The following is a 21,886-nucleotide window of genomic DNA, read 5'->3' on the forward strand; positions in this document are numbered from 1 at the left end:
GCCTCTTCAGGTGGGGCCGCCCCGCCCCCCGGGCCGCGCTCCCCAGCGGCCGCCCCGCCCACCCCGCCGCCTCAGGTGGGGCCGCCCGGCCCGGCCCGCTCGTCCAGCTGGCGTCAGGCCGCGTCTCCTCAGCGCCTCGCGGTCCTGCGCGGCGGAGGCGGCGGCGCTGCAAGTTTTGACACTTGGGCGGCGGAGGCCCGCGCCGGCGCTCGCGGGCTCACGCTGAGGCGGCGGCCGAGCCTCGCGGGCCCCTGCGTCGCGCCCGGCGGGCGGCCACGAGGCCCCGCCGCGTCCTCCCGCGCTCGCCCGCCCGGCGGCTGCAGCCATGTCGAAGGGGCCGGAGGAGGTGAGCCGGCTCACCGAGAGCACCTACCGGGTAAGCGGGCCCGGGGGGGACGCTAGGGCTCGGGGTCCGAGGTCGGGGGGGCCGGAGGCCGGGCTTTGCCCCTCGGGGCGAAGGAGGGGACTCTCCGCGGGAACGGCCGCCCCTCCCCCGCCCCCGTTCCCGGCGCGGGAAACGCCCAGCGGGCTCCGGAGCGTCCGAGTGGCGCGTCCGGGGACGGGGAGAGGGGGGAGTCGGAGAAGGGGCGTGAGCGCCGCTTGCGGGGCCGGGCCCTGCTCCCCGCCGCCCCTCGGGGTCCCCGGGGCAGGAGCGCGCGCGCCGGTGGGCAGTGCCCGCCGCGGGGGTCCCCCGCCGCCCCGCGTCGCTCGCGCGCGGCCCGAAGTTCACCGGCGCTTTTTCCCCGCCGCTGACTTCTCCAGCTCCTGGGGGTCAACGCCCGAGGTTTTCGTAAACTCCACCGAACCTCAGGGAATGCGTTTGATGGTCCTCAACTTGCATTTATTTATTATGACAGAATTTTTCCAGAAACAGACATCGACTTAAGGATTAGTGGTCGGTTTAGTACGTTTAAGTACTTATAAATGAATTCCAGTTGAAATAAGATACGTGTTTAATCATCGGCTGTTAATAGAATACAAAACAACTTTTGTTTTAATTCGGCTTAGGCTCAGGGAACTCCTGAGACTTTGTAAAGTTCTCCAAATTCACTTGTGATCATTTTCGTAGGGGTTTTTTTTGTTGTTGTTGTTGTTTTGACCCTGAAATTTGGTTTCCAGATTTGCAAGGTCTGTGTGAATTCCTGAAATCAGGGGTTTATTGACTTGCTGGAGAAGAATTTTAAAAGAGCTTGGAAATATATTTATAATTTGAAGTTCAAAATTTTGTGTCCCTTCATCTGAATACATAAATACTGTAACATGTGAATTATACTTTATAGTGGACACAGCACTTCAGGGCTCAGTCACTGTGACCAAAATCTATTCCTTATTCATGTGTTTTCTTGATAAAGGGCAATTTTTAGAAACCTCAGAAAAATTTTAGTTTTACATTTGTATTGAAATTGTTAATATTTAAATTTTCCTAAATATGATGGGTCAAGAAGTGTGGAATGTTTTCAAAGTACATAAAGAAAACATTCTTACTCTTAGATTTAGGGAGTAGTTACTACTCTGATGACTGTCAGTTAAGGAAAAAAATGTACGTAATTGAGGAATGCAGATCCTTGCACATTTGAGGCTGGGGCCAAGTATATGCAGGGCTACAAAAGCTTTAAAAAGTGAACATGTAAATTCTCCCCCTTACCTCCAAGAATACAGGTACATATACCTTTCCTTCCTGAGATGAGGTATCAACTTGAGACAGGCAATCAAATGTTCCAAAGTAACTCTTCTCTGCCTTTTCGCTCTCTTCTTGACTTTTGCTTTTAGTGATGACCCAGTAGAGAGGCTGTATACTCAGGTGAATTACAGTGCCTCAAATGCCAACCACTTTGGCATGTCACATTACCAAGGAGCTGGGGCAGGAGGGAGAAAGTGTGGATTTCATAATTTCGATTATATGTATTTGTAGACATAAGGCAGTGTAAATCTCATATTCGGAAAGGTTATACTGCACTGAAAAGTAGACCAGTATGTACCTCATTGTTTCCATTCCCAGGTGTTTTAAAACCTACTACAAATTCACGAATGTTTGTTGATTGACTTTAATCACCATTCATTAATATTTTGTGATCATATTTTTTATGCAGAGATGGTAAGATAAGAATTTACAGTTCTAGACAAGTTTACACATAATCCATGAAGTGAATGCTGCAAGCTCATGCTCACTGTGATGGACATGCACAGTGAAATTTTACATGCACAGGTCCGAAAGCCTGGAGCTGTTTCGCCACTTCCTCTTTGGGCTCTTCCTCCCCAACCCACCTTCCCACTACCAAAGCCGAAAACAATTTAAGATGAATTTGGTAAAAATCAACTGGCTGTGTTGATTAATCTACTTTAAAAAAAAAAAAACTTCTTTTATGTTACCTAGCAATTTACAATGTTTTACTAATAGAAACAGCCTAACCAGGTGTGTTTACAAAGGCCACCTGCAAATGAGGTTTTATGATTTGCTTCTGTGGGTTTTAGATTTTTTTTAATACTCAAATTTCTTCAACTTTGAAATAAAGGAATACTTTAGAGAGAATGGGGGATTATAAAGTAGTGTGATCCTCTGTGTGCAGTATCAAATATCTTTAAATATTTATTTACACATTTGTAGAGTTTTCTAAATATATACTTAGACAGATGATTACTGGAGATCCATGCTAATCCCAGGGGGATGTGCGTTTTACGTCTTCACAAATGGCATGATAATAAGCCCCCAAATGTCAAGTAACGTGACTGTGGTTAAATAAGAATTGAACCAAAGATCCCTCCCCTTCCCCACACTTCAGTCAATGGTATGCCCATAATTTGCCCTCAGCAGCTTGCTTGTGATTTTACCGGTTTTCTGATGAGTACATTCTTTAGTAGTATGAGGAAGAAGTAAAGTTCAAAAACAAAAAAACAAAAAAAACCCTTAATTAAGAGTAACCACAACCTCCTCAGAAATTAGAACTGTTAAAGTCTTAGGAAGTTGAGGAGGGATGGGTGTGACATCATCCAGGAATGGCATACCTACATTAATCTTGCTAAAGCAGCAATGAATGGGGGGGAATGATACTTAGGAAGGAAAAGGACACAAAAGTCTCTTTAAATGTCACCTTGGAGAGGCCTGTTCAAATAACTCTTTAAAACTGCAGACACCACCATTCATCTCGCAACCCTACCTAACTTAACCTTTTCTCCTATAGTGCTGACTACCTTTGGATAGAATATACTTATTTGTTATGTTTTCCTCTCTCCATGCCAATTAGAATGTGAGTTGCCAGGGGAAAAGGAGCTTTGTTTTGTTGTATTTGAGCGCTTAGCACAGGTCCTGGCACACAGTAGGTGTGCCTGTGTGTGGAATAAATGGACATTTAATTAATTTAGTAAGCATCTGTCTTACACCAGGCTCCTCTCCTGCCTTCACACTTTTCATAGAATGTTTGTTTCATTCTGAGTACACATCAGCTCTTGGAGTGGATATTATGCCATTATTGGCATGTTTTGAACAAACTTTTTTTCTTTTTTTAATAAGAAAAGGAGGTACTTTTGTTCTTTCACTGGGTGAAACATGCACTTTAGGCATGCGTCCTGGGTTTTGTTTGTTTACTGGTTTTTTATTTTCTCCAGTTGGTTTAGTTGGGGTGTATAGGTAGAAATCCCTGCCTGGTTGGTTTCCAGTGTGGACTATGCTGTACAGTTTGAAGCTTTCAGTTGCCTTTTATGTTTATTGCTGTAGCTATAGACACTATTTGATATCTTCGTCTGTTCCCATCACACAATTTTCTTCGGAGTATGCCGAAGACAAAGTGGAACTTGCAGAGGCTCAGACAACTTGCTCTTGGCTCCATGGTGACTAAGAAAGGGGACAGTAAGAATCATGTGCCAGGTAGTGGTAGAAAAGGTTGCCAGGTATTGCTGTCAAACAGAACAGCCCAGTGTTGTAGCTTTTTGTCTGAGAAAATGAAAATATGAAGCCAAATAATGGATGTCTTTTTCTGTCATAACATTTTTTCTCGATCGGAAAGAGGTTTTAGAAGTATGATAACATGATTGCTCTGCAGACAGAACAGCAGCCTCTATTGTGAAGCCTGGGAGATTGGGACCACTTGGATAGGTGACACCATTCACAGGTTTCGGGTTGCTTTTTTTTTTAATCCTGCTTTTTTTTTTTTTTGCATCTTATTTTATTATTAGTTTCAAGTATACGGTACATTGGTTAGACATTCATGTAGTTGATGAAGGGATCCCCCTGGCTACTCTAGCATCCCTCTGGCTCTACACACAGCCATTACATTACTGCTGACTGCATTCCCTACGCAGTGCTCCCCATCCCAGTGACCATCTATCAGCTAATTCCTACTTCTTTAACTCTTCACAGCTTTCTCTCAGCCTCCCAGCCCCCCTCCCCTCTGGCTGTCACCTGATTGTTCTCTATATTTGTGAGTCTGTTTTCGATTAGTTTGTTCTTTTTGTTCCTTAGATTCCGCATATAAGTGAGATCATATGATATTGATCTTTCTTTGACTTATTTCGCACAGCGTAATAACCTCTAGGTCCGTCCATGTTGTTGCAAATAGTAGGATTTCATTTTTTTATGGCTGGGTAATATTCCATTGTATATGTGAACCATAACTTTATCCAATCATCTGTTGATGGGTATTTAGATTGCTTCCATATTTTAGATATTGTAAATTGTGCTGCTGTGAACATAGGGATGCATAGATCTTTACTAATTATTGTTTCGGTTTTCTTTAGATAAATACCCAGAAGTGCAATTGCCAGGTCAAATGGTAGATCCATTTTTAATTTTTTCAGGAAAGTCCAGACTGTTTTCCATAGCAGCTGTACCATTTGCAATCCTGCCAACAGTGTATGAGGGTTCCCTTTTTTCCACATCCTCACCAACACTTGCTGTTCTTTGATTTATTGATGCTAGCCATTCTGACAGCTGTGAGCTGATACCTCATTGTGGTTTAATTTGCATTTCTCTGATGATTAGTGACCTTGAGCATCTTTTCACATGTCTGTTGGCCATCTGTATTTCCTCTTTGGAGAAATACCTGTTCAGGTCTTCCGCCCATTTTCTAATTGGATTGTTTGCTTATTTATTTATTTATTTAGTATGAGTTCTTTATATATTTCGGATATTAACCCCTTATGTATCATAAGTGAATATCTTCTCCCATTCTGTAGGTTGTCTTTTTTTGTTGTTTTATTTATGGTTTCCTTTGCTGTTTAAAAACTTTTTAGTTCGATGTATCAGGTTGCTTTTGAGTTTACATTTGTGACATTCCTTGTGCTTCTGTTGTAATGAGCCACAGGCAGACCTGCAAGGGAAACCTAATGTGCATGGAATTGCAACAGATGGGGTTTTTGTTTTCCTCAACATCCACACAGCTATTGTTTCTGCAGTTCAAAAGTAAAAACTATTAGTAGCACAAATATTTAATTTCTGATGGCATTTACAAATATATTTTGTATGTACTTCTAAAACTTTAGGCTATAATACACGCACGGAAAGGTGCGGATAGCTCACGAAATTGTCACAAACTGAACACACCTATGTAACCAGTACTGAGATCAAGAAGCAGACCATGACCAGACCTCAGAAGTCTCTTGAATATCCCCTTCCAAGTCACTACGCCCCCTCCAAGATAACTACTCTACTAACTTCTAACAGCACTCAGTGTATTTGTCACATTCCCTCATATCGTTGAAGTAATTGTAGTTAGTTCCTAATTTTTGCTTTGTAGTAGTTCACTGTGTGAGTATGTCCCATTTTATCTCTTTCTCTTGAGAGGCAGTTACATTATTTTCAGACTACTCTAGGATATTATGAATAGTGCTATGAACATTCTAGTATATGTCTGATGAACATAGGCACTCCTTTCTCTTGGGTATATACATAGGAGTGGATTTGCTGGGTTATAAGATATTTGAATATTTAGCTTAGGTAGAAACTGCCAAGGAATTTTCCAAAATAGTTACACTAATTTACATTCCCACCAGCAGTGCTATCAGAGTTCCTGTTGCTCTACATCCTCACCAAAAGTTGATATTTTCCTTCCTTTTAATTTTGGCTACTCTGATGGGTATATGCAAATAAAAACTTTTAACTAAAAATAAAATCCTTTGGCCCAGGCTTATTGGTTGGACGTCTGCAGCCTCAGCAGGAGCCTGATCACCGTAGGGGTTACTTAATGTCAGAAGAGAGAACCAGGACCTGGGAATGGGTCTGAGAGAGGTCTTACAGTCGTGACATTGAGTAGAATAAAACAGATTTAACTTTCCAGGCTCAAAAACTATGATAACTGAACACATCAAAAGGTTTGATTGTGTAAGGGATATAAGGCATGTAGAAGAGCCATGTTTAAACTGGAATACTGGGGGCATGCAGTTATGGTTACTTGAATCTTCTTGTTAATTGAGTATTAATGAAAGTATCTTTCACTTTTCATGTGACTTTTCTTGCAAATATACCTACTTTACTGTTATAGGCACAATAGAGTAGTTTTTAAAAAGAATTTCAGTGAGTTACAGTTGAACTGAGGTTTTAAGACCGATACTTTTCTAAAGGAATTGTTCGTTTTATCTTGGGTGTTCTCCCCACTTAAATTGTACCTGCTTGAGAACAAATCCCCCAAATGATTCTTCTTAGTATTTCCAACCGTCATCCATATTTTTTATGTGTGCGTGCCCCGACCCTTGGTTTTAATCTCAGAGGTTTTTTTAACTATGTTTTTCTCTGATGCCAGAAACTTTCCAGAATTGCTATGAATATTTACACCAAAAGTAAAAGTCGCTGGGAAACCCACAACTCAGTGATAATACTGTTAAGTCGTCCCTCTTTCCAGTATTCTCCAGTACGTCTTTCGCTGTCAGTACTCAGTGCCTCGTTTTGATGACTCCACGGTACTCCACTCTCCATCGTAATTTACTGACCCAGCCCTCTGGTGTTGGACACAAGGTCATTGCCAGTACTTTGCTATTAAAGCACTGTAGTGGACATCATTGCATCTAGAGCTTTGCACAGATCTGTGGTGTTTTCCTTAAGCTAAACCCTCGGGAGGAAATTTGAGTCAGAGGGTAGGTACATTTTAAAGCATATTTGCTGCACATTGCAAAATTGCCTCCAGAAAACATGCCCCAAATTATACTGTAATCTGATTGTGCGAGAATGCACCTTTTCTGAATCCCAACCCATGAGTAGATCTTTTCAAAACCACTTCCTTTTGTTTAACCCATAGAGGGTTTTTGGTTTTTAGTAGTAGTAAAAGATGCATGCCTGTAATATACATATTAGCGTATGGACATTGGCCAGGAGAAACCCGGGATTTCATGTCTACCCCTATCGGATATAATTTCCCTCATAAACTTTGTTCTTGTAGATGTGTACAGAATAATTACAGCTCTGTGACCTTTCAGGTCCTCATACTTTCGTTCTTATTTTCCTCAGTCTTGATTTTATACTTATATTTTCTAGCCCTTGAGTCTGTCTTTCTAGTTTATCTTTTTTTTTAGAATTTGTGTCCTCAAATTTTTGTGGATAAAGCTGAAATTTGTGTAAATGAGATAAAACGTTGCCGATTTCTTTCTCATTCAATACAAAGTGAAAAATATTGCCAGAATGTGTTTCTCAGCCCAAGGAGCAAAATAAATGAGCACTGGACCGAGATGTAATAGATGGTTCACAGCCTTCTGTTCCAGAGCTACCTGTGCTCTAGAGAGAACAGCAGGTGGGTGAAGATGCCCTCAGGTTTGTTGCTTACACTGTTTTTATTTATATAGTACTTAGAAGATTTAAATGTCCCTAACAGTAGCAATTCCTTCCCTAAAAACATCAAAAGTTAGAGATGGTTATAACTCTAGAGTACAGTTGAGGGAGACTTCTCACTTTAATTCTACCTTCTGGAGCCTTCACATTTCTTTCATGAGTGGATGACTTATAATGTTTAAGCTAAAAAACATTGAGATATGTATTATTTTAATTTTTAAAAAGTTTTAAAAACTAAGCTAAAATGTGCCACTTTCTACTTCTGTTTTGCAAATTAACAATTCAAAGATAAACCAAATTTAAAGTCTTACCATTTTTCTCTTAATTTTTACTTATGGGTGTACATTTTTAACATTTACTCATCTGAAACTGAATGGAACAGAAAAAGAATTCACCTAAACTGGGAACGCCCAAATTCCAGCTCTTACAATTATCTTTTTAAAAGTCTGGTTTCTAATGTTGCAAGCAGCTGTAGCATTGAAAGGTAAAAAAGTAGCAGTAACAACCTGTCAAAAGTAAGTAGGGATAAAAGTTCAAATGATTAGAACACATAGCCCAGAATAAACACGAGAAAGATTGGGTTTAGGGGTCAGAACAGATCTCAGCTGATGAGTCCAACTACCAGCCACCGAAAGGGGAGGGAGCAGCCCTGTCCTGAGTTAGGAGGAGGGAGGCCCCTGCTTGTGGGGGATGGGAGAGGAGTGTAAGAGACGACCCTAGTCACCTTCATGTGCCTATCAGATACAGATGTCTTGAGACCTAAACAGATCAGTCCATTTCTGGGTACAAAAACTCAAGTGGCAAAAGGAAATCAAGGAAGATCACGATGATAATTCCTTATACTCAAGAGCTATGATTTTTTTTGATAAAGACTTAATGGTTTTAATAGAGCAAATGGTGTATTTTACATAGATGGGCTTCATCATACACTTGGAGCAGCTTGAGAAGCAAGATACCAACTGTGTGACGGTACAGTGTACTTCTAAGTGTGTAAGCCACTTTATGGAAAACATTGTTCTTGACACTCAGTCCAGTTGTGCCCTTTGAGAAGATGACTTCTTCAGCTAACCAATCCATTCTTTGTGTTATCCCAGATTTTTGTATGTACTGGATAATGTCATATTTCTCCATTTGACCTTGTGCTTCAATTTTCTCATCTGTAAGGTTATCAGTACCCACCTCATGGTTGTTATGACAACTAAACATAATAATACATAAGAGCACTTAGAACAGTGTATTAGCCGTTAGCAGTAGTTACATGTGTTTACTAGACTGTAACCATAAGAGCGTTGATTTTCATCTGTTTACTGTTTATCCCTAGTATCTTATCCCCAGTGTGATTGACACGTAGGTGGAGCCAAACAGATATTTGATAAAAGAACAGTGTTGAAATTATCAGCAAAATTTTTCTCTGTCAGTGAGGTAGCTATTCACTCCTCGAAGGTTTTTATTTTTTACCCTTCATTATTCTGTTGTATAGAACTCAAAAATATTTGTCGAATAAATACTGACGATCTATGCTTATCACACAGTCATAACTAAAATCCTCACCTACTCTGTGGCCAGTGGGACTGAAATAGCGCTCACAGTAATAGCTTCCATGTTCTGAGCACCTGTTACATATGTGCCTAGCTTACCTGTACGCATTCTTTCTACATCCTTTTTTTTTTTTGCACCACAGCTGTGACGAGCATTGCGGTCACCACTGGGACCCACACTGGAAGGAAGTCTGTGCTTTTAGGCAGGATACAGCTTATGACAGGGCAGCAGTGCTGAATTTTAGTGTCTCCAACCTTTCCCCTCCACCTTGACCTGCCCGGTATCAGTTATGCTTCCTGGCTCCTTCCCTGCCCTCTACCCCAGAGAGGACCCTCCTGTACCATTCAGTTCTTTGGACTTTATTGTGTCTTGCATTGGAAAAAAAAAAAGGAAAAGATTAACATTTGTGCAGGTTAAGTTCAAGAGGAGTTTTTTAGGCAATTTGTAGGAAATCTTTGGAAAGTTGGATGATTGAGACAAGTAGATGAGAAACAGCAGCAAAAAAGAACTTCAGAAGTTTTGATTCCTCTTCCTGGTATCTGAAAAATATCAGTAGCGAACTTGAACTATTTTAAAAATGACTTTGGGGTTTTGAACACTATTCCTCAGATTGTAAGAGCAGTGATTTTAATGCAAAGCAGATTGACCCATCTAATGGGATCTGGTTGAGGGAAGCTCACTAGAATTACTCTAGATATCATAAGAGTGGTATTTAGAAAGAACTAGTGAACTAAAATTAAAAAAAAAAGAAAAGAAAAAATTTCACCTGCTATATGAAATCAGCCATTTACTTCGATCTGGTAAAATTCCTATTACCTGTTAAGTACTTTGGGGCTTTCTATACAAATGGGATCAAGCACAGGAGACGTTCTGTTTTGTAAATTTCTTGATTGCTCTTTATTCCATGACACACCTTTTAAAAACAACTAGGCAGGAAGAAACACAAACAGTCTGGTGTGCTCTATAGCCTTTATTGTATATCTATTGATATATCTAGTGTATATCTGTTTCAAACCCAGTAACTAAACAGTTGCTGTTTCTTTACTGTATGACATTTGTGATAAAGTTATATCTTTCTAAATGATTTTCAAGTAATATTACAGATGTTTGCGTTTCTTATTTTTGCCACGTCGGTCTGGATCGCCGTGGTTTTCTTCATTCCTGTCTTCCTGTTAGACTATACATTTTCAAGGGCTGTAATCCTTTCCTCGTCCAGCTTTGTGTTCTCTACGTCCATCATAGGCCTGGGCTCACTTTAGGTATATAATAAATATTGAATAAACGTTTAATTTTTCAAAGGCCTAAATATAGGAAAGACTTTACAGAGTTAATGGAGTGAAACATAAGTCAGTCAATGTCTGTCTGTCTCTGCCTCTGTCTGTTTGTGTCTGTGTGTGTGTGTCTGTCTGTCTCTCTGTCACACTCAGCGAGAGCTGGGGAGTGGGGTTGGGGGTGGTGGAAGAATATTTCTGGAAGAATACCAGAAAACAGGCATATTTTCAGATTCCGATTGAAAGTTATAAGTAGCCATAGGAAGGATTGTGTTTCCATTCTTTCAAATAACAACATGTACCTCAATGAACCAAGCAGAATGGATGCTCATATTATCATAGTTGGAATTTCAAGATGTGGTTTTCACTTTCATCTCAGGTGCTACTCCCTCTGAAGTTCAAGGTCCAAAAATTGCTTGAATTCTGGGACAGGGTCTCTAAATCCCTGTCCAGTGGAGGCCAGTGTGGCTCAGATTTTGCTACAGGGTCTGATAACTTGCTAATTGCCTACTTTCAGTCCCAAAAGCTTTTTTGGCATTGCCGAGAAATATACATAACTATATGAAGTTAAAGCACCCGTCGGACCTTGGACCCAGTATAATCATCTACACTTAAACTACAAGGAAAAGTGGTTTTAAATTATTCCACCCACAGACAAATATAAAACTTTAGTATTTAAAATAAAGTGAAACTTTCTCGTGTTCAGCTGGATTCAGACCATTATTTTTTCTTCAACTTTATCAGATGGTCATGAACTCAGATTGCCTGTAATTTGGTTCACCTTCCACATTTTTTAAAAAATTAATAATTGAATACTTATATTTTTACATGAATATACTGTGTGAGATAGCTCTGTGAGTTAATTTTCGAGACACACTTGATAATTTCATCCAAAAGTTTTGAACAGTTATGAAACACTTACTTTCTCCTAACAGCGTGTTGGTACCTTTTTGTTTTGCTTAATTATGTTTTTGCTTCAGAACAGTTCTTGCTGCCTAAATGAGTAGAGAATAGAGAAAGTGGAGTTTGTCAGAGAAATCTGTTTTTTTGAACAATGAGAAGTGATTGCTTCTAGTAATACATCTTAAAAGGTAGCAGTACACATACCTTTCTGGATAATCACACTGGTTCTCATCAGTTGGTTGATTCTTAAGGAGCTTGGGATTTAATAGGTGTTCTTGGAATTCTCTGAGAATATTCTGGGAGAGGTGAAGCCCAAAGAGGTGGCCCTTTGCTTTACTGACCACTGGCCCAGTGGCTTCTCATGCTCAGGACACATTGGGAGGGATGGAGCCATATAACCCTGCGGGCCTCATGGCTTCGTTTCTAGCATGCCCTTTGCGCTCTGAAGGACAACTTTGGCAGAATTGATTCTTTATAAACCAAAGCCTGGATGATGGATAAAGAAAGGGAAGGAAGATTGAAGGCAAAACAATGTTTAAGTCCTAGTGAAAGTTTCACTGAGAGTTTTCTCTATGGGCTGGAGATTTCCTATGAAACTACCTTAGAAGCATACAATAATTACCTAATACTTAATTTATTGCCTGCAGACATATTTCTCGATCATAGCTATAAAGACAACTGCTAATCCAGCAGATTTGTCTCCAAAAAGCTGGGTTATCTTTTTCTAATGGGTCTAATTGATTTTCACGATAGAAAGAGAAGTTGCTGCACACAGCTCCCTGGTCATAAATGCTTTGCAGACCAATAAGTAGCACTGTTCTGGCTGATCCTGTAGATGAGCTGCATCTCAGTACACCTGGCTCTTCTGTAGGCAGGGTAGTTAGAAACAACCCAGGAATGAGCAAAGACACACAGCTCGTCACATTCTACCACAGAAAGGATGGAGAGCCTTAATCACTTAGCAGCCTGGAACATCAAGAAGGGTCAAGGGTTTTTGCTATTGCTGTTCTTTTCCTTTTTTATAAAAATAGCTGCTGTTCTTCTTTTTCAAAAATAGCTTTATTGACGTGTCATTTATAAACTATAAAATTCACTCATTTTCAGTATACAAGTCAGTGATTTTTAGCAAATTTACAGAATTGTGTAACCGCTACCACAGCCCAATTTTATAACATTTCCATCATCCCAGAAAGTCCGTTGTGCCCATTTGCTATCATTTCTCGTTGTCACCCCTAGGCAATCACTAATATATTTTTGGTCTCTATAAATTTGGCTTTTCTAGACATTGCATAAAAATGGAATCATACAATATATGGTCTTTTGCGACTGACTTCTTTCATTTAGCCTAATGGAATTCATCTATTTTATAGCGCTTATTAGTACTACATTCCTTTTTGTGGTTGAATAGTGTCTTCTTATGGATGTACCACATTTGTTTATCTGTTCACCAGTTGATGGACATCTGAGTTGTTTCCAACAAGGTATTTCTTTAAGGGCCATATTACTGCCTGACACTTAATTACAATGTCAACTTGAAAAAACATAAGGGTAGGAAGCAAAATTCACAAGGAAAGCCCTAGCATTTTCAGATTTTGTAAGTCTGTTATGAGGTAGAGGGCAAAACCTTGCAGCTTTTGTGACCCTTGGTTGGAGCTGTTACTTTGAGCTGATGAAGTTGAAAGCAATGACCCCATTACCCCCTCAATTTTTGACGCCGATTGGCCGACCCACTAGGTCATTGTGTCTATGGCAGTGTGTTCCGATGAGCTAGCTGAAGGTACATCATGCAGCCAGTTCATCCACCAGCACATACACCTCTTATCAGGACTGCTGCTGATGGATGTACTTTAGGCATTAGATGGTCCAGGCACTATTCTTGGTGCTGGAGGTGCAGTTCCTACTAAAGAGAAAGAGTAAGCAGGTGAGGTAGTGACAAGCCTTTTGAAAAAGAGGAGCAAGGAACAGAGCTGGAGCGGGAGGCTGGGGATGCTCCCATCCCTGGGAGGAGGACGATGGAGGAAGGTGTCTGAGAGACTTGGAACTGAGGCCCAGGTGGGCGGGTATCCGGGAGAAGAGCCTTCCAGCGGAATAGCTGAAGTACAAAATCCCCTGGTAAGAATGGGTTTGGCTTGTTCGAGAAATGCCCAGAGGCCATTGTGCCTGGAACACAGTGAAGGAGGGGCCGCCACAGCCCAGGCCTGCTTAATTGCTGGAAATACCCAGGCTTTTGGTGCCTCTTCCACCCTGCTGTTGAAAGGGCAAAAGTCACTGGTGACATTAACCCGTGATAGACGTGAGGGCCAAGGACGAAACTGTTACTGTTATGCATCACTTAACGACAGGGTAAGTTGTGAGAAATGCATCATTAGGCGATTTCGTCAATGTGCAAACGTGCAGTCACAGACCTAGACTGTACAGCCTACTACACACACACCCAGGCTGTGTGACCTATTGCTCCCAGGCTACAACCTGTGCTGAATACCGTAGGCATTTGTAACACAATGGCAAGTATTTATGTATCTAAACATAGAAAAGGTACAGTAAGAATATGTTGTAAAAGAAAAAATGCTACACCTGCCTGGGGCACTTGCGGAAAGCAGGACTGAAGGTGATTCAGGGTCAGTCCGTGAGTAGAGAGGGAATGTGAAGGCCGCAGGCTTTACTCCACACTCAGGCCACACTGAATGTATTTAAAAAATAGTTTTCTTCAATAATAAATTAACCTTAGCTAATGTAACATTTTTACTTTATAAGCTTTTTAATTTTTTTAACTTTTTGACTCGTAATAACGTTTAGCTTAAACACAAACACGTCATACAGCTGTTCAAGAATATTTTCTTTCTTTATACCTTTATTCTATAAGCCTTATTTCTAATTAAAAATTTTTGTTTTTTCAACTTTGTTGTTAAAAACTAAGACAAACACACATCAGCCTAGGCCTGCACAAGGCCGGATGATCAATATCACTGTCTCCCACCTGCACATCTTGTCCCACTGGAAGGTCTTCAGGGGCAGTAGCACATGGAGCCGTCATTTCCTGTGATAGCAGTGGCTTCTTCTGGAACACTTGAAGGGCCTGCTCGAGGCTCTTCTTGAGGAGGTGTCTGTCTCTCTTCAGAAATATGTCCATGGCGGTTTGCTTGGTTTGTTTCTTTTTTCGTCATAGGTTTGCCTGTAAGCAGATAATCAATCCACCATGCATACATAGTTCTTTTATTAAAAACCTTTCTGTGTTGGAGTCCATGTTTGAAACTTTTTAAGGAGCTTGTTGAGGTCTGCTAAATCCTTCACCGAAAATTCTGGCGTTTTTTATTCTGCAGTTTCTGAAATACCATACAGAAGTTAAATAGTAATCATCTCAGTCAATATGTACCAAGGCAGACAGGTCTCAGAGGCATAACATTGAGTAGAAAAAGTTAAAAAAGTGAAATGTATTATATGATACCATTTATTTTATTAAATGCACAAAGCAAATTTACATATGCGACTAAATATATGTGTGTATAAAATATGAGTTAGAAAGTTAACCACAGTCTTGATTAGCAGTTACCTCTGGGAAGAAAACAAGGAATATGAGACCTGAATGGGGTGGTTAAAGCATGCTGTGGTTTCGTTATGTAGTTCTGTAACGTTTTAATTCCTTTTCAGTAAAGAAAATCAATATGGCGGTATTAACCATTATTCTCATGAGGTACTTGTGGAATCTTCTTTTACTTTCCTTTTTTAAGAGAAAGAAAAGGAGGTCAGAAATATTTATTTGCCTGGGCAGAATTGGTCCATACTGTGATGCTATTAGAAGGTTAATTATATTCACCAAAAAATTCAAGAGTAAGATTATAAGAAAACTTCTAAAAAGAAAAAGGAAATGTTATGTAGAGACTCCATAATTTCTCACACTGAAATCGTGTTCCGTCAAAAATCATTTTCATCTCACTGTATTGCACAATTCACTTCAAGGAACTTCCAGTGAGGCCTGAGTGGGGAGTGCAAAGGTTAGTAGGGAGGCTGACCAGTCCTGACTTGGCTTCGCGCTGCCTATGGGACCTTCAGCAAGGTTTTGAAATTTAACATCTCAAAGATTTGATGTCTCTTCTGTAAAATGGGGATAATAATAATCATGTCCTTAGGCTCTAAGGAGACAACCCATGTGATGGGTGTGTTCTAGGCATAGAGCCTGAAACATAGTAGCACTCGGTAAACGTCAAAATGTATCTCAGATGGCAAAAAGGAGTAAAATGTTCTCGACTGAATAAAGCAGAAAATAACACTTTCAATTTCCTTTGTACCAGCACACTTTTCTAGAGGTTTTTGTATTCATAGTCTCTCTTCTCCTGAGGTGACACTTCAGGGCAAGAGAGCTGGTATTGTTTATTTTCACGTTACAGAGAGGGAGTGAGGTACCTGGAGACAGCTGTGGAAATAGGAACATTCATCCATTCGAAGAGCTGACTAATATTAAGCTTTTGTTGTGCCATGTTAATTACTATAACGGGTTCAGAGTGTCAGGTGCTTGGAAGTGGTCCATGAACATCAGTTTTTATCTCATTGAATCCTCATACCCCCAGTGGAGTGGAAATTATTGTTATCTCATTTTATAGAGGAGGAGACTGAGGCTCAGTGGGGTAGTGTTGTGTGATTTGCCCAAGGATTCGAGGCCAAAGCTTTTTTCATGCCATGTCCCCTTGCCCCCCAGGCCCATTACTAGTGGGATGGCATGTTAACAAATTATAGATAATACAGATTGATTCATAATGCAAGTCAATAGCTAATAGCATAGATAGATAATACAGACTAAAGGGGAACTAAAACATTGTTTACATTTGACTGATGGGAAGCATTTTTGTGGGTTTATGTATTTGAATCTGAGTATTTCTGCTCTAACTTAATACTTCAAACAAAAAAAAAACTATCTCAGTTGTCCAGTTTTCCTTTACTTGGCTTGTGCCTCCCATTCAGGATGGATATGAAAAACATGACTCTTCTGACCGTCTGTTAACCCACAAGCAGCTGCCTTTTTGCTAAATTTACTCTAACATTTTCCCCAAAAGGCAGGGGACGTAATCAGGTATTGATAATGTTAGTCCAGGTACAGCAGCTTCCGACAACATGAGGAAGGAGGAAGTGAGATTTTCTACAAATGATGTCTATCTAGAAGTATTCTCAAGCATTTAACCCTTATTAGATATTCTCGTCACATGAAAGTAAAATGTATCTTGATTAGTTTATGTATCTTGCAGTGTTGTAAGACTAATTTGTATAAGATTGTATAGAACAAAATAATATCAAAAATTGCAAGGATACATACACTATCTGAATCAAGTTATAAAACTTCCTATTTACTTAGAGGTTCTTAAATCACTTTTAAAGCTCATTCCAGTATAAATATCACCCATGTTTTTCAACTGAGGAAGACAGAGCACTGAAATATCAAATAATTTGTCCTTGATCTTGGGGAGAACTGGAAAAAGAAATAGAAAGAAAAACTAATTCTCAGAAATTTAAAGTCAGCTCAGTTTAACTAGCTAATCAATTTATGCTTCATAGTCTATAGTTCCATGTTGGTAACGGTGATAATTTTTCAAAAGTGAAGGAAAAATCTAAATGGTGAGGAAGTTAAAGCCATCATAACATTGTATAATTCATTTTAAAATTATGATCTGTAACTGCACCGGCGTGGAGGACACGCATGAGATAAATGGGCCAGCGAGAGATCCGGTGGGACACACCCATGGGTTTCGAGCTGCCTTTCCTCAGCATTGCATTTGGAGGCGCTCCCGCTGCTTCTCCAGCGCTGCCGGGTGTAGGCGGTAGAAGCAGCCCCTCTTCCCAGGAGGGCCGGCAAGGGTGCAATGGGCAGTGACCCTGCCAGTCATTTTATCTCAGCCTAGACGACCGGTCTTCTCTGAGTAGAAATGAAACTCATCTGGTCGAAACTAGTTTGGCAAATTATCCTCCTTGCCAAGCGTTAGCTGGTGGAGTACATACTAAACTTTTGTTATTGATTATAATAAAATAGTGCTTCGTGCCTGTTAATACCTTTTATAATGTATTTTGGTTTTATACTTGATGTCTTAAAACTTTTAGTCCTAGAGCTTTAAATGAATTTGTTCATTGCTACTGGTGATTTTCTCTAAATTTTAGACTATAAACAGTTCAAATCTTAACAAGCCTTGACATAGCGTGACCTTTGACCCAGCGGTTGCCCTCCCCCCAAAATATGGGACCCATTCACTTCACAAGGGCATCCACTGTTACTGTAAAGTTTTGCAGATTATAGAATACCAAGGCAGCACTGCTTTTTTGTTCCTGGGTTTAAAAATACATGTACTTCAGCTAAAATAACTAGATTAATGGCCAAGAGCCATTGTAGAAATGGATTTTCCACTGTTTAAAGAGGCCAAAATTTCCAGGGGGGGGAGTACCATAGCCAAACCTAAATAATAAAGAATCGAAGTGTATGTTGAACTTTCAAGCTTAAAACCTTGTGCATTGTTTTCTGTGAGGCTGACTGTACTCTCAAGTCTTAGTTAAACTTTTTTTTTCCCCTAGTAGAGTCATTTGGATAGTGGTTTATGTTGGTGTCAACTTTGGAAATTCTCATTAATTCATTGTTTATGATATTTTAAAATAGGGGTTATATATACATATATAAACATTTTAAAAATTATATAAAGAAATCAAATTATTTTTTCCCTTATTTAGATAAGCTGAACTAAGAATAATCTTTAGAAAGAACAAAGATCTGGACTTCTTTTTGTGACTTCTCATGTGCTAGGGGACAGGGTTAGCTCCGTATTTATTTCCTGATGTTCTTACCATCCAGACTCAGCCTCATAAGATTATCATAAGAATTTTAAATGATATTTTAAACTTAGCTTCTCTTTTTATTAGAACTTATATTTTTACCATTCAGACTTGGTCTCATAAGATTATAAGGATTTTAAGTGAGATATTTGAAAAATAGTTTTATCTTTATACTAGAAAGTAACCATTTTCTAATGAAGTTATTAGATTTTAAAAATTACTGAAATCTCATACATTGCCGATGGGAATGCAAAGTGTACAGCCACTCTGGAAAACAGTTTGGCAGTCTCTTACAAAGGTAAGCACACACCTACCATATGACACAGCAGTCAAACTCCCAGGTATTTATCCTGGGATACGAACGCTTATGTTCACACAGAAACATAAATGTGATTTCCATATCAGGTTTATTCGTAATTGCCAAGAACTAGAAACCAACCCAAGTACTCAAAAGGTAAATGGATAAACCAATGGTGACACATTCGTACTATGGACTGCTACTAGCAAAAAAAAGAGGGGGAGGGGGAATAAACTGATATACTCAACAACTTGGATGGTATGTAAGGGCTTTGTGCCTAGTGAAAAAGCCAATCTCAGAATGATTCCCTTTATATAACATTTTCACAGGGACAAAACCATAGTGATTGAGAATCAGTGGTTGCCGGGGCTAGGATTGGTGGGGAGAGCGTGGCTATAAAAGGGTAGATGAGAGAGATCTTTGTGTGAATGGAACAGTCTGCATTATACTTGTGATGGTTACACAAATCTCTGCATGTGATAAAATTTCATAGAAACAGTGAACACGCACCCCCAAATGCACGATACAAAACTGGTAAAGTTCTGCAGTTTAGTTAACAGTGTCCTGGTTTTGCTAATGTACTGTGGTTATGAAGTTATCATTGGGGGAAGCATACATGAGAACTCTCTGTATAATTTTTACAACCTTTCGTGAGTCTTAAACAATTTCAAAATAAAAAGCTTAAAAATAAAGCAAAGGAATTGAAGGATGATGGAAATAGCCGTGGCCACAGCTGTGTTCAGGTACTGAGGTTTACTGTCTTGCAGAGACTGATGGGGGAGTCAACACTGGCTTTGGGGCTTCGTGTTTACTAGTCACGAGTGAGGCATAAATAGCTGACTGGCTCCGGTAGTGCAGGGTGGGTGGACTTCCAGTTAAGTGTGGCAGATTTACCTCATGTGTTTTTCATCTCTCTCTTCTGAGAATACGTTAAAATGATGGGAAAAAGCTTTTAATCCTTTTCCCGTTTGGAAAGAAAAGTGCAGCTCGCTGACAAACATCACGCAGTAGGAATGCTGCGTTTTCTAGGATTTGACATTTTCAGCAGTCAAGAATTACTATATTTTGTAAATGGAAATACCACTACTAAAAACAGAATGCTATAAATAGAATGATGTCCTTTGTTTCCAAAGACTATCGATATACTAGAGTGATGCGAAAATAATGATAAAAGCAAGATATTTCGAGGCAAACTTTGGGCGTAAAGACTGTAATCCACGAGTTATCTCGGGGTGAACGCAGCCTCAAACAGGAAATGGGTCTTAAAAAAACCTGTAAATCCATAGCTTAGAGACCTGAAAAAGGAAACATCAATTGACAAAACACCTAAAGAAATTTGGGGTGATAGAAAATGGACAGAAGAATAATGACTGCCTTACGGGAACCTAAAGGACCTACAGAAATGAGTACTGATGGGAACTCAGCCATTCACCCCAAAGTCTGAGGAGCAGGCCCCACAGACAGTGGGGACAGAGGGGTCACACAGGTCTATAATCGGAGTTCTACAAGGTGGTTAAACTGCCAGGTTCCCTTTCCTACCCCACCCACCACCACCACCAGCAGTGCTGTCTGTCTGGCAGACTGGAGATTTAATCTCAGTATATTGAATCAGAGGAGCTCTCAACTTGGAGACATCAGCCAAGGATGGAGCTTAGAGCTGAAAACAGGGCAATTCAGTAAAAATCAGTTCAGTAAACTGGGATTCCCAACCCCCTTCCTGACTGGGAAAGCTGACCACCTGGTGATTGCCCACTCCCCCACCCACCGATAGGGAATTAGAAACATCTCTGGAATGACCCAGTGGCCCCTGCTTACTGTTGCATGGCCAGTTTGTCTACAGCTGACCTGCCATCCAGTCACGCCGCATGAAGCTACTGCCTTGTATACGTAGCCACAAGCTTCTGGCCAGCACTTTAGGACTTTACTCCTAAACACAGAGTGATGATCGGGAATCACCAGACATTTGAGGAAAACCTCCAACACAAAACATAGATGGATACCAAACAATGAGAAGAAATAATCAGGAGATAACTGGAAGAAAATACCCCAAAACTACAATTATTTAGCTAGGAGACAATATTGCATCCATAAAACAAGAACAGGATGCTTTCAAAAAGGAATGATTAAAAAATCTGACAGCCCAAATTAAAAATATATCAGAAGTTTTTAAAACATACAAGAGCTGGAATGTAAAGTTGAGGATATCTGTCAGAGATATAGAACAAAAAGTGGAAAATCAGGGAAAAAAGGTAAAATGATTAGAGAATAACTCCAGGATGTGTGAAATCCTCATCAGAGTTCCACAAAGAATGAAGAGACAGGAACATTTTTCATACCCGGACATAATTTTCTATATCAATTAGATATAGGGTGTTTTGAGTGCTCAGTAAAATAAATAAAAAATGTACTCACATTGAGACAGACTGTTACATAGTTTCAGAGCACTGCAATAAAGAGAAGCCTTCCAGAAGTAAGACCCCAAAAAAAAGTCATATACAAAGGAAGAAGTGATGATGGCCAACTTCTCGATAGCAAACTGGACATTCAAAATTCTAAAGAAAAATGACTTTTGATCTATAATAAATACTCTAGCCAGCAAAATATCAATCAAATTTCAAGGTAAAGATAATTTCAGAGGCATGGGTGCTCACATTTACTTCTCACATATCAATTCTTAGGTCATTCTTGGAGAATGATCTCCGGCAAATCAGAATAAATGAAGAAAGAGGAAGATGTGGAATCCACGTAATGAGAGCTCTGACACAGGGGACCAGAAAGGGACATGCAAGGGCCACAGCTTAGCAGGGACAGTCAGGCCAGACTGAGCAAGAGGACAGAGAGTCCTTGGAGGAAGTTCTGGGGAAAAAAATAGAATGGAAGATTAGCTGACAACTTTGTGCAGTTGAAAAATAATATTGATAGGCTTCTGCTAGATACAGCGGAGCACATGGAAAAATTCAGATAAGCATGTAGAAAACTAAGCATGGGAGTGGGGAGATGAAATTATTGTTAATCCTGGGAGAAACAAAAAAGTTGTGCCAAGAAAGGAAACATAATCCTTAGAATGTTTCTTGCTTTATAGTGACCAATATTTGCAAAATAATATTGGTCACTATAAAGCAAGAAACATACTAAATGGAGTTCTACAAGGTGGTTATGTTTCTTGCTTTATAGTGACCAATATTTGCAAAATAATAAATCCTGACTATTGACTTACCAGAAAATTGCCATTCAGCTGCATAGGAAGGATTGGGGAAGGGGAAAGTAGGGTGGTGTAGAGAGCCAAGTCCTCACCTACTGTAAAAGAAGGCCTGTAGTTAT

General features: G+C 40.0%; 1 protein-coding gene across 1 annotated transcript in view; it reads left to right on the forward strand.

Moving 5' to 3' along the window:
• The first annotated feature begins 96 nt into the window (after positions 1-96).
• The window catches only part of BAIAP2L1 (BAR/IMD domain containing adaptor protein 2 like 1), a 67,691-nt gene continuing 45,901 nt past the window's right edge, over positions 97-21,886 (forward strand). Inside the window, exon 1 of the mRNA XM_039878517.1 lies at positions 97-376. Within this exon, the coding sequence (XP_039734451.1) occupies positions 326-376 (51 nt within the window). The 5' untranslated portion in view covers positions 97-325. The remainder of the gene's footprint in view (positions 377-21,886) is intronic.

This window comes from Pteropus medius, unplaced genomic scaffold, assembly GCF_902729225.1.
Source record: "Pteropus medius unplaced genomic scaffold, Ma_sr-lr_union100, whole genome shotgun sequence".
Taxonomy (NCBI): Eukaryota; Metazoa; Chordata; class Mammalia; order Chiroptera; family Pteropodidae; genus Pteropus; species Pteropus medius.